This window comes from Geotrypetes seraphini, chromosome 1, assembly GCF_902459505.1.
Source record: "Geotrypetes seraphini chromosome 1, aGeoSer1.1, whole genome shotgun sequence".
NCBI lineage: Eukaryota > Metazoa > Chordata > Amphibia > Gymnophiona > Dermophiidae > Geotrypetes > Geotrypetes seraphini.
Genome location: NC_047084.1, coordinates 210,232,326 through 210,246,136, shown reverse-complemented (window position 1 = coordinate 210,246,136; position 13,811 = coordinate 210,232,326). Strand labels below are relative to the sequence as shown.

At 47.3% G+C, this 13,811-nt stretch overlaps 1 protein-coding gene across 4 annotated transcripts in view; it reads right to left on the bottom strand.

Annotated features, from left to right (window-relative positions):
* PDCL2 (phosducin like 2) overlaps positions 1-13,811 on the bottom strand; it is an 88,729-nt gene that overhangs the window by 30,213 nt on the left and 44,705 nt on the right. For all 4 annotated transcript variants that reach the window (XM_033945012.1, XM_033945002.1, XM_033944992.1 and 1 more), the window contains exon 4: positions 1,225-1,368. In XM_033945012.1, the coding sequence (XP_033800903.1) occupies positions 1,225-1,368 (144 nt within the window). The remainder of the gene's footprint in view (positions 1-1,224; positions 1,369-13,811) is intronic.

The window sequence follows — 13,811 nt, the reverse complement described above, 5'->3', positions numbered from 1 at the left end:
CCAATGAAACTGGTAATAAAGGTGCAGCAGTGCGCTCCATAAAGGGCAACCTCGAGATGAGTATTCCCATGAAAGGAGGCACGCTTCGAAGGTCTCGTAGAGGCGGGCACGACTGCACTCGATGCCTGGAATGCCTGAGACTCAGCCGGTGGCATTACCGAGGTAACGCAGCTAGAAGAACAGAAAGAAAGAAAGAAGACTTACCGGGGATCGAAGCTTCTCAGTCCAACGAAGGAAAAATGGTCCTGACCATCCTGCTCACACGAGGTGAGCCCAGAGAGAGGCCAGGGAAGAAGAAAATACAGCTGCAGCCAAATGAGGCCTAGCCGCATGGCTGAGGCCCAAGAAGGGCCTGCCGGTGGAACCAGCAGAAACACAATAAAAAGTCATTTTTTTTAAATTTTTTTTTTTGAAACAAAGAAATACACGATCAATCAACAAACGCACAGCGACTCCCTAACAAAATAAAGAAGCCGCGGTGCTAGAAAGGCACTTATAAGAACGCAGAGAAGAGAGACAGGGTTTTCTGGCTCCGCGGAAAACTAAGAACTGAAGACCATGAGGAGGGGATGCGCCCTCTAGTGGATCAGGAAGGCACACACATGCGTGGTGCAGCACTAGCAAATTTGAAATCTTCAATCAAGTTTGCTTGAAAAGCTGTCCGCATCGGGGCTCCGTGGATGACGTCACCCACATGTGAGAATATGCTGCCTGCTTGTCCTGGGATAATATAACAAATTTTTTCAATGGGATGTAAGTTGTGGGTCTGAGTGTTCACTATTTAGCACCAGCTGATAATAAAGTTTATTGAATGTGATTGAACATGGAGATAATATAAGGTGATTAATGAAAGTGTTAAATATCTACATAACATATATGGGCATAAGCCGAGTCTCTTTCATTTGAAAGGAAGCTTCGGAGTGAGTGGGCATAGGATGAAGTTAAGAAGCTCAGGAGTAATCAAAGGAAATAATTTTTTACAGAAAGGGTGGTAGATGCATTGAATAGTCTTCCGGTAGAGGTATTGGAGACAAAGACTGTGTCTGAGTTTAAGAAAGTGTGGGACAAGCACATGAAATTTGAGAGAGAGAGGAAGAGAAAGTGGATGTTGGGGATGGGCCATTTGGCCTTTATCTGCCTTCATGTTTCTATGTTTCTATGATAGAGAATCATGGTTAAGATAACAAAGTTGACAATATATAATTTAATATTGATAATTATTACCTTGAGCTGTACAGATGTAGCACCACCCAAACATCTTCTCCAGCATTTGTGACTTCTTTCACATATTGGTCACTTATAATCTCTGTCAGCTCCCCAAACGTTTGTCTTCTCTGAAGAGATTTCAGTTCCTGTATGCGCTGTTGTCTAATGCACAAAGAAATTATTCCTTGTTCCCTTTTGTATATATTAGTAAATTATGTCAGACAATGTTTCTTTATCATTTGAATACAATACCCATTGTCTTGTATAATATTATTTGTACATATAGGTGGTAATTTTCTTTTTTTTTAATTTCTCATATTTCAATTATCTTATCAGTCATAAATCTTGTACAGAAAAGATTGAAACAGTCTAATACATATCAGGAAAACAATCATTCTCAAGTCCACTATTTTTAGATCCAAGATTACATAGAGCAGAATATTCTTTAGCATCTCTCCAGACCAGTATAGCTTCACTGATGGGTAATAGCTCACTTTGACCAGCAGTTGGAGACTGAGACCAAACTTTGGTTGTAGTCACCAATCTGCTGACTTCAACCACAGACTACAAAACTTTCAAAAAAGAAACAAAAACCTTACTCTTCAAAAAACACATAAAACCAATATAACTTTATCAATAAAGTCCCAAACTCCACCGGCATTACCAATCCACTCCTTAGCAACTTAGAAAATGCTCTTTTATAATCTTATGTATTAAGATCATAACAATTCTTATGTAATCTGCCTTGAACTGCAAGTTAAAGGCGGAATAGAAGTCACTAATGTAATGTAGTTTCATAGTTTAGTTTATTAAAATTTGATTAAATGCTTAACATAAAATTCAAAGCGTTGTACAATAAAAATTGATTAAATATTAATTAGTATTAATAGCTGTAGCTCCCTCTAGCAAACCGGTGTTTGCTCAGTCTCTCAGTAGGTGAAGGTGAGTTGTGCCAGTCTCCCCTTAATTAGAGAATGACACGGTGAAAAAATTGGTCCCCGTCACCGCCCCGTCCCCGTCTCACCATCCTCTGCACCGCCCCGTCACCGCCATTCCCTTCACCGCCCCGTCACCGCCACTGCCACCCCATTCACCGCCCCGTCACCGCCACTGCAACCCCATTCACCGCCCCGTCACCGTCACCGCTGCATACATAAAAGCCTCAAACGGGTACGATTTTATATACTTTTCTAATATCTCCCCTATGTATCTGCCATTGCCCCCCCCTGTGTCCATATTCCATCCCCATGGCATGTCCCCTTTTTGTCTCTGTCCCTATGCCCCATGCACATAATTTCCCCTCTTTCTGTTACCTTCCTGTGTCCAGATTTCCCCTATCTTCCTCTTCCATACCAGTGTGTCTCTTCTTTTCAACCCCATCTAGCTTTTTTCCCTCTTTCTTCCCCCCCCCCCCTGCTTCTAGCATCTGGCTCACCTGCCTGTCCTTCCCTTTCTTTCCTGCTGTGGGTTTTTCTTTCCGTTTTCATCACCTTGGCCCAGAATCCTTTTCCCTTTCACTCTCTCCTTACAGTCTGAGCCGGGAACACTAGCGATCGCACGGTCCTCGCAGCCCCCACCCGCCTGCCCAATCGATCCTAGTGTTTAGCCAGCTCTCTCCCTTCTCCTCACCTTAATTTGCAGACTTTCTTTTTCAGCGACCTGCACGCTTTCCCAAAGAGCCGCACACGCGCGGCTGCTCAGTGTTCAATCTTCTGCTCTGCTGCAACTTCCTGTTTCCGGTTGCGTCAGAGCAGAAGATCGAAACTGAGCAGCAGCGGGTGCGCGGCTCTCTGATAGCGTGCGGGTCGCCGAAAAAGAAAATCTACAAACTAAGGTGAGGAGAAGGGAGAGAGCTGGCTAAACACTAGAATCGATTGGGCAGGCGGGTGTGAGCTGCGGGGACCGCGCGATCCTTCATGCCTCACTGCGGGGACAAGACCCATTCACCGCCCCGCGGGCGGTGAATGGCCTTGTCCCCGTCGCCGCAGCGACTGCTAGTTTTCTTCCCCGTTTTCGGCGGTGACCCGCGGCTAAAATGCGGTGGCCGCGGGTAAACCGCCACCGTGTCATTCTCTACCCTTAATTAGGCCTGTTGGTATTTGTTTAGCTCTCCTTGTCCCTGTTCTTGTGCCAGACTGAGCTTGGGGGGACCCTGTTTGGGAGTCCACCTGACCTTGAGGATGCCACACTTGATGGGTCACGAATTGAGTCCCTCCCCCCCCTTTCGTCCACCTCCCCATATTTTTGTAGAGGTTCCTCAGCTGTAAGCCTTGCCACCGATACCGGCAAGGCAAATAGCTTATAGAGCCAGTAGAGTCTGTTCTGAAAAAAAAAAATCCTGAGGCAGTGCTGATCTGAAGGGATCTTTCCGTGCTTTAAGAACATAAGAACATAAGCAGTGCCTCCGCCGGGTCAGACCATAGGTCCATCCTGCCCAGCAGTCCGCTCCCGCGGTGGCCCAAACAGGTCACGACCTGTCCAAATCACCAGAAGGGGCCCCCATGCCACCCTGGTTTCCCATTGAGTGCTATCTTCCCATCAAAGTCCTAGCCCTCCGGTCTTGCACATGCACGACCTGGTCGGGTTTCTATACTTATTTTCTGGTTAGCTTTCTCAGTATCCCACGATCCCTTTATCCCTCAGGAATCCGTCCAGTCTCTGTTTGAATCCTTGTACCGTACTCTGCCCAATCACGTCCTCCGGTAGCGCATTCCAAGTGTCCACGACCCTTTGGGTGAAAAAAAACTTCCTTGCATTCGTTTTGAACCTATCTCCCTTTAGTTTCTCCGAATGCCCCCTCGTACCTGTTGTCCCCTTCAGCCTGAAGAATCTGTCCCTATCCACCCTCTCTATGCCCCTCATGATCTTGAAGGTCTCTATCATATCACCCCTGAGCCTCCTTTTTTCCAGAGAGAAGAGCCCCAGCCTATCCAACCTCTCGGCATATGGGCAGTGTTCCAGCCCTCTTACCAGTTTCGTTGCTCTCCTTTGGACTCTCTCGAGTACCGCCATGTCCTTCTTGAGGTACGGCGACCAATATTGAACGCAATATTCCAGATGCGGACGCACCATCGCTCGATACAGTGGCATGATGACTTCCCTCGTCCTGGTTGTTATGCCCCTTTTTATGATGCCCAGCATCCTGTTGGCTTTTTTTGAGGCCGCTGCGCACTGTGCAGATGGCTTCAGTGATGCATCCACCAGCACTCCCAAGTCTCTTTCAAGACTGCTTTCTCCCAACAATGCCCCCCCCAATTTGTAGTTGAACAACGGGTTCTTTTTCCCTATATGCATGACCTTGCATTTTTCCACGTTAAAGCGCATTTGCCATTTGTTCGCCCAGTCTTCCAGCTTGTCTAGGTCCCTTTGCAGGTCCTCACACTCCTCCCTGGAGCTAACTCTGCCGCACAGTTTGGTATCGTCTGCAAATTTTATAACCTCGCACTTTGCCTCCTTTTCCAGGTCATTGATAAATATGTTGAAGAGTAACGGCCCCAGCACCGATCCCTGCGGCACACCGCTCGTGACTCCCCGCCAGTCAGAATATTGGCCCTTTACTCCGACCCTCTGCAGTCTACCCGACAACCAGTGCTCTATCCATCGGTGCACATCCCCTCCCACCCCGTGGTTCCACAGCTTCCTAAGCAGCCTTTCATGTGGCACCTTGTCGAAAGCCTTTTGAAAATCGAGGTAAATGATGTCGACGGGTTCCCCATTGTCCACCCGACTGCTTATTCCCTCAAAGAAGTACAGAAGGTTCGTTAAGCATGACCTTCCCTTACAGAATCCGTGCTGGCTTGTTCTCAGTAGGCCATTTCTCTCAATGTGCTCGCAAATGCCGTCCTTTATCATAGCTTCCACCATCTTCCCTATAATTGAAGTCAGGCTCACTGGCCTGTAGTTACCGGGGTCACCCCTCGATCCCTTTTTGAAGATAGGTGTGACATTCGCCAATTTCCAGTCCTCTGGTACCTCTCCAGTTTTCAAGGATAGGTTACAAACATGCTGTATTGTGCCCGCTATTTCTTGTCTTAGCTCCTTCAGAACCCTCGGGTGGATCCCTTCCGGACCCGGTGATTTGCCGCATTTTAACCTGTCTATCTGTTTGAGGACATCCTCCTTACTTACCTCTATGTGCTCCAATTTTTCAGCCTGTTCCCCACTCATGAGCTCCTCTGAGTCCGGTATATTAGATGTGTCTTCTCTCGTGAAAACCGACGAGAAGAACGTGTTCAGCCTCTCAGCTACCTCTTTATCCTCTTTAATCACTCCCCTCCTATCCCCATCGTCCAACGGCCCCACCTCCTCTCTCGCTGGTCGTTTCCCCTTTACGTAACTGAAGAATGCCTTGAAGTTTTTCGCCTCCCTGGCCAGCCCCTCTTCGTATTTCCCTTTTGCTTTTCTAACCTCTCGGTGGCATTCTTTTTGGCATTTCCTGTGCGCCTGGTGATTTTCCTCCGTTGGATCCTTTTTCCATCTCCGGAAGGATACTTTTTTGTCGTTTATTGCCCTCTTTACTTCTGCTGAGATCCAAATCGGGTCCTTTGACCGCTTGTTCTTGCAGCCTTTCCTGAAACTGGGGACGTACATTTTTTGTGCTTCCTGCAGGGTGTCCCTGAATAGGGTCCAGGCGCTTTCCACAGTCTCCATCCTAAAGATGTTTCTGAGCTTCCTCCCCACCATTTCCCTCATAGCAACATAGTTCCCCTTCTTGAAGTTGAGAGCAGTTGTTGCGGTCCTCCTTACTATGGGTGTCCCCCTTTCTAAAGTGAATCTGATCGCATTGTGGTCACTGTTGCCTAGTGGTCCTCCCACTTCTACCCCTCTTGCAGGCCCTCCTAATCCGTTCAGGATGAGGTCAAGAGTAGCACTCCCCCGCGTCGGTTCCCTGATCAGTTGCTCCATAAAGCAGTCCCTCACAGCTTCTACAAATCCTATTTCCCTAGTGCAGTTGGAGTGACCCGTACTCCAGTCTATCCCCGGGTAGTTGAAGTCCCCCATCACTGTTACACTTCCAGTCCTGCACTCCTGTCTCAGTTCAGCTTCCAAGTCGTGTCCGACTCCTTCCGGCGCACCAGGTGGGCGATAATACAGCCCCAGTTTTATGTCTGCACCCTTGTTTCCCGGCAGTTTGACCCATAGCGATTCCAGCCCCTCTGCCTTCGTTGCCATATCCATCCCGACCGAGTAGATAGAGTCTTTTATATATAGTGCTATGCCTCCCCCCTTCTTGTGGGTCCTGTCTCTCCTGTAGAGCTTGTACCCCGGCAGCGCCACATCCCATTGATTCTGCTCTGTCCACCATGTTTCTGTAATTCCAATTATATCTAGGTCTTCCCCCTTGGCCACGACCTCTAGTTCACCCATCTTGGCCATGAGGCTTCTTGCATTTGCGTATAAGCACCGCAGGTCCCGTTGTTTTTTCTCCACCTCTGCATTCACCTGGGCCGCCTCTCCTGTTCCCTGTACTTCTGCTTTGCCTTCAGCCTTTACCCTCGTAGCTTTCAGCTTCCCCACATTTCCGCCACCCCACTTCCCCGCTTTTCCTCTGGGTTTTCTTGCCCCCTCCTGGGCCCCTGCCTCTGTTCGATCCCCCTCGCCTTGTGTAGCCCCTATGATACTCTCAGCTTTCGCCCTCGCGCCACCTTTAACTGGCAGTGCCGAGCTCTATCTTTATAGAGAAGATGCAGTATATAAGCTTAAAGTTTAGTTTAGTTTGTGCTCTAGATGCAAGGCAGCTGCGGCCGGCCTGTGCACGTGGTGTGCAGGCGGCCGCGAAGGGGAATCATCGTCAGCATCAGGTGCCGGCGTCCAGGGATCTCCTTCACGAGTGTCTCGCGTGCCAGCTGTTGACAGCAGGGAAATCCTGGCTTCCCTCACCACCCACACAGGGATTCCCTTAGCCGCCGACATTCAGAGAAATAAGGTTCCCCTTACCACTGATGGTTATGGGGACTCCCTTACCGCTGCTGCTGACTTGACTGCTTTAGTGGCTGGGGAGATTCAGGCCTCTCAGCCACTACAGGCCTCAGGGGTCCCGTTTTTGGCAGGCTCGGCTCCATTTTTGGTGGGAAGCACCTCCATCTTGTCTGTAGCCTTAGGTGACCTTCCCCCTGTATTGAAGAGCCAGGGGCAGGTTTCTGCTATGCATAACGATCCACATCAAGTTCCGTTTTTAGATATTAACATTATTCTCACTCAGGGTCATTTCACCACCAGCATCTATTGGAAACCTACCGATAGGAATAATCTTTTACAATATACTAGTTTTCATCCCCAACATCTTAGGAATAATATCCCCATTGGTCAGTTCCTTCGGCTACGCAGACTATGTTCCACCACACATGAATATGTACATCAAGCAACACAGATGCAAGCTCGTTTTGTAGAAAAAAGATACCCTTCCTCTGTGATTCGTAAAGCTTACAAAAGGGCACTTTATTCCAATAGGGCACTGTTGCTAAATCCCACTAGTTCTCAAGATTTATCACCCCTGGTATATGTCCTCCCTTACTCCATTCATGCATTCCAGATTAAACGAATCATCAAGCATTATGATTGATATTATGTGATACCACTCTGAGTTTTTGGAATTTCCCAGATTTGCCTTTTCCAAACAACAAAATCTTAAACAAGTGCTGGTGCACTCACAATTTTTGAGTTCACCCCAAAGGCAAGTTGTTGGTGTACACAGCCAGTGTGGTCACTGTAGAATGTGTGCGTATAGCGTTAAACTATCGGAGATGACGTTTAGGGTCCAACCTAGAACCCGAAGTTTGGCTACCAACTGTAACACAGAACAGGTAGTATATATTATACAGTGTCCCTGCCATCTTCATTATATAGGCAGTACCATCCGCAGCATTAAAGTAAGAATAGGTGAGCATCTGAGTAGAATCAGATCAGGTGTCAAAGAAGCCCCTTTAGTATCCCATTGAATAGATTTACAACATCAATTGTCAGAATTACAATTTTCTATCTTAGATGTAGTTTCGGTCACAAGAGGGGGTGATGTTGCTAAAATATTGTGGAGGAAAGAACAGAAGTGGATCTATAATTTACATATATTGAGCCCTCATGGTCTTAATCAAGAAATAGAGTGGATAGCATTTCTGTAGATTCATACTTCTATCATATATACATAGTAACATAGTAGATGACGGCAGATAAAGACCCGAATGGTCCATCCAGTCTGCCCAACCTGATTCAATTTAAATTTTTTTTATTTTATTTTATTTTATTTTTTTCTTCTTAGCTATTTCTGGGCGAGAATCCAAAGCTTTACCCGGTACTATGCTTGGGTTCCAACTGCCGAAATCTCTGTTAAGACTTACTCCAGCCCATCTACACCCTCCCAGCCATTGAAGCCCTCCCCTGCCCATCCTCCACCAAACGGCCATACACAGACACAGACCGTACAAGTCTGCCCAGTAACTGGCCTAGTTCAATATTTAATATTATTTTCTGATTCTAAATCTTCTGTGTTCATCCCACGCTTCTTTGAACTCAGTCACAGTTTTACTCTCCACCACCTCTCTCGGGAGCGCATTCCAGGCATCCACCACCCTCTCCGTAAAGTAGAATTTCCTAACATTGCCCCTGAATCTACCACCCCTCAACCTCAAATTATGTCCTCTGGTTTTACCATTTTCCTTTCTCTGGAAAATATTTTGTTCTACATTAATACCCTTTAAGTATTTGAACGTCTGAATCATATCTCCCCTGTCTCTCCTTTCCTCTAGGGTATACATATTCAGGGCTTCCAGTCTCTCCTCATACGTCTTCTGGCGCAAGCCTCCTATCATTTTCGTCGCCCTCCTCTGGACCGCCTCAAGTCTTCTTACGTCTTTCGCCAGATACGGTCTCCAAAACTGAACACAATACTCCAAGTGGGGCCTCACCAATGACCTGTACAGGGGCATCAACACCTTCTTCCTTCTACTGACTACGCCTCTCTTTATACAGCCCAGAATCCTTCTGGCAGCAGCCACTGCCTTGTCACACTGTTTTTTCGCCTTTAGATCTTCGGACACTATCACCCCAAGGTCCCTCTCCCCGTCCGTGCATATCAGCTTCTCTCCTCCCAGCATATATGGTTCCTTCCTATTATTAATCCCCAAATGCATTACTCTGCATTTCTTTGCATTGAATTTTAGTTGCCAGGCATTAGACCATTCCTTTAACTTTTGCAGATCCTTTTTCATATTTTCCACTCCCTCTTCGGTGTCTACTCTGTTACAAATCTTGGTATCATCTGCAAAAAGGCACACTTTACCTTCTAACCCTTCAGCAATGTCACTCACATACATATTGAACAGGATTGGCCCCAGCACCGAACCCTGAGGGACTCCACTAGTCACCTTTCCTTCCTTCGAGCGACTTCCATTAACCACCACCCTCTGGCGTCTGTCCGACAGCCAGTTTCTGACCCAGTTCACCACTTTGGGTCCTAACTTCAGCCCTTCAAGTTTGTTCAACAGCCTCCTATGAGGAACTGTATCAAAGGCTTTGCTGAAATCCAAGTAAATTACATCTAGCATATGTCCTTGATCCAGCTCTCTGGTCACCCAATCAAAAAATTCAATCAGGTTCGTTTGGCACGATTTACCTTTTGTAAAGCCATGTTGCCTCAGATCCTGTAACCCATTAGATTCAAGGAAATACACTATCCTTTCTTTCAGCAACACTTCCATTATTTTTCCAACAACTGAAGTGAGGCTCACCGGCCTGTAGTTTCCTGCTTCATCCCTGTGACCACTTTTATGAATAGGGACCACATCCGCTCTCCTCCAATCCCCAGGAATCACTCCCGTCTCCAGTTGTGGCTTTTCAGCACTCATTTACATTTTCAGCAGTTTATTTTCACAATATTCAGCAGTTCATATTTAAAGTAGTGGAAGTACATTGCATACATGTAGTTGTGGTTTTTTTAGCCCTCATCTACACCTCCTAGTTGCAGCCCTCATCTACATCTTGGTAGTCCATATTTGGAGCAGCAGACGGACTCTGTACATTTGCAATTGGGGGTTTTCAGCCCTTATTCACACTTTAGCAGCTTAATATTAGAGTAGTGGAAGGATTCTGTTATGTTTTGTTTAAGGACTCGTTTCCAAACATCATGACGTCATCACGTTTTTCAGCGTCTGTATGATAATCAGTATTTAACAAGCCAGGAAAATCGCGTTGGTCTGACGGTTCAAAGACTCAGAAGTTACCATGTTTCAGCAGCGGTATGTACGTTTGACTTGAGAGTATTGCATTTTGTGCCCTGTGTAAGCCTTAAAACGTACCATTATTGCCAGTGTGGGTTTGCTACAAGAATTTACTCACACGAGGCATGTTTATAAGTTTATTTTAGAATCTTCACCTGCATGTCACAACAGAAACCTTTTCCAGCTTGAACTTGTTATAGGAACCTGTTTAGAGTATCCACAATCGGGTCCCCTGAAGCAGGGATCGAAACGGGGCCGCGTTGGGACCCCCCTTAATCCTGCTTACAAGCTAAGTAAATTTTTCAGAATTTGCCACAGGTGCAGTGACATTTGCAATTTGAAAAGCAGTACCTTATTAGGACAAAACTTTTTAGAGATGAGTTTTTCATATATACCTTTGAAGGAAGTGATCAAAGACTTTTCATAAAAGGACTATGACTGGAAGGTAAACTCTTTCTCCAAGGGAGGTCTCACAACCTTCTCTTCAGAGTTTCGTATCTCTGAGCTTTTTTATAAATCTGTTTGATCACCCTTCATAGGTTAGTTACCTATACAGGCCAGTTCTCTCCGGTGTGTATCCCCTGCTGTGGCAGGGAGTCCCATTGGGCCACCAGGGGGTTTCCCTCTGATTTGTCTTGTGTAAGGCTTATTTTTCAGCGGCCGGGGGTCCTGTTTCCACGTCGGGGGTCCTGTTTCCATCCTGGGGGTCTTGGGGGGGATTTTTCCCTTGACAAACACTCCAGTTCAGCCCCCCTCAGCGCCGGTTGTGTTCCTGTCTCCTCCTCTCTTGTCCAAGTGGCCGAGGGTCTCATGGAACGATGATTTTGCATATGAGGCACAGTTTTCTATTGATGAGGACCTGGACCTTATGGGAGACCTCCAGGATCCTCACGGGGGGACAGATGCCATTAGCGGCAGCTTTGCGGTTCTGTCAGCTTGCGAGGATGCGTCCGTGGTGTGCATTTTTCAGTGGGAAGAGCTCCAGGAGCTTATTCTTCAGGTCTCCTCGGTATTGCGTTTCGAGGAAGACACGAAGGAGCCCCGCATATGGTGGACCCTCTGCTTAGGAAGATCCTCTCTGTATCTCGCTCTTTTCCTATGCATCAGGATATTTGGGATATTGTTCATGCACAGTGGAGAGTACCGAGGTGCCCTTTTGTTTTGCGTATTCTATGGCCTGCCTGTATCCCATCCTGGAGGGAGATAGGGATACCATGAATTTGCCGTGGTGGACGCGGTGGTCTCCGCTATCGTGAAGCGGCATACTATGCCCATTGAGGGCGGCTCCACCCTCTGAGGAGAGTAGATTAGAGTCTCTTCTTAAACAAAATTTTGATGTCTCTGCCTTAGCTGTTTAGGCGGTGATTTGTCGCGGTCTGGTGGCTTGGGTCTGTTTTCGGTAGGCCAAGCGTGTCCTTTACTGCGAATCTGATGACTGGTCCTTGGTGGATAAGGAGGTAGCCAAAATTGAAATGGGTGCCTCTTACCTCTCTAATGCTTTGTATGACCTGTTGCGAGCGTCGGCTAAGTCCATGGCGCTTGGAGAGGCCACTCATCATACCTTGTGGCTTCGGGCTTGGTCGGTGGATGCGGCATCTAAGGCTAAGCTGACAAAATTTCCCTTTCGGAGGTCTTTTTGTTTGGTGAGGATTTGAAGAAGTTGGACGAGACCTTAACCAACTCCAAGGTGCCCAGTCTTCCAGAGGATATGTCCACATGCCTGTGCGTGGTAGCATTGCTCGGGGGCGTGGGCGTGATTTCCGCAGATATCACCCTGGTCGAGGGGCTGCTTCCTTCCTGGCCTCTGGGTCATCCCGGGATCATTTCTTTCAGCGCATGCAGTCCTTTCGGGGGGCCCGTCGGGGGAGATGTGATTCATCCATCGGTTCCCCACCACCCATCCTTCCCAATGACTCCTTGCCAGCGCTTCCCTTGGTTCTGGTGCGTGCTTGGTTGTGAGATTTTTACCAAGGGTGAGCCGTGATCACGATGGATCAGTGGGTCCTGGAGGTGATTCGGGACGGATATGCTCTTGAATTTTCTCTCTCCTTGCCATATCACTTTCTCGCTTCTCCTTGTCAGGTGGTGTAGAAGAAGCAAGCTTTTCACCAGACTCTACAATGGTTGCTAGATCTTCAGGCGGTGCTGCTAGTGCCTCCACAGAACATAAGAACATAAGCAATGCCTCTGCTGGGTCAGACCTGAGGTCCATCATGCCCAGCAGTCCGCTCACGCGGCGGCCCAACAGGTCCAGGACCTGTGCAGTAATCCTCTATTTATACCCCTCTATCCCCTTTTCCAGCAGGAAATTGTCCAATCCTTTCTTAAACCCCTGTACTGTACTCTGCCCTATTACTCCCTCTGGAAGCGCATTCCAGGTGTCCACCACTCGTTGGGTAAAGAAGAACTTCCTAGCATTCGTTTTAAATCTGTCCCCTTTCAACTTTTCCAAGTGTCCTCTTGTTCTTTTATTTTTCGAAAGTTTGAAGAATCTGTCCTTCTCTACTCTCTCTATGCCCTTCATGATCTTATAAGTCTCTATCATATCCCCTCTAAGTCTCCTCTTCTCCAGGGAAAAGAGACCCAGTTTCTCCAATCTCTCAGCGTATGAGAGGTTTTCCATCCCTTTTATCAAGCGTGTCGCTCTCCTCTGAACCCTCTCGAGTAACGCCATATCCTTCCTAAGGTATGGAGACCAATATTGGACGCAGTATTCCAGATGCGGGCGCACCATCGCCCGATACAATGGCAGGATAACTTCTTTTGTCCTTGTTGTAATACCCTTCTTGATTATGCCTAGCATTCTATTTGCTTTCTTAGCGGCTGTTGCGCACTGTGCCGTCGGCTTCATTGTCATGTCCACCATTACCCCCAAGTCCCTTTCTTGGTTGCTCTCATTCAATAATATCCCTCCCATCGTATAGTTGTACCTCGGGTTTCTGTTTCCAACATGCAATACTTTACATTTCTCAACGTTGAACTTCATCTGCCATCTCGCCGCCCATTCCCCCAATTTGTTCAAGTCCCTTTGCAATTCTTCGCATTCCTCTTTAGTCCCAGCTCCACTAAATAGTTTTGTATCGTCCGCAAATTTTATTATCTCACACTTCGTGCCTGTTTCTAGATCATTTATGAATATATTAAATAGCAGCGGCCCGAGCACTGAGCCCTGCGGAACACCACTCGTGACCCCCATCCAGTCCGAGTAGTGGCCCTTCACCCCTACCCTCTGTTTCCTACCCGCCAACCAGTTTCTGATCCATCTATGTACGTCTCCGTCCACTCCATGGTTCTTCAGTTTCCGGAGTAGACGTTCGTGAGGCACCTTGTCAAAGGCTTTTTGGAAATCAAGGTATATGATGTCTATGGGGTCTCCTCTGTCCATCCGTTTGT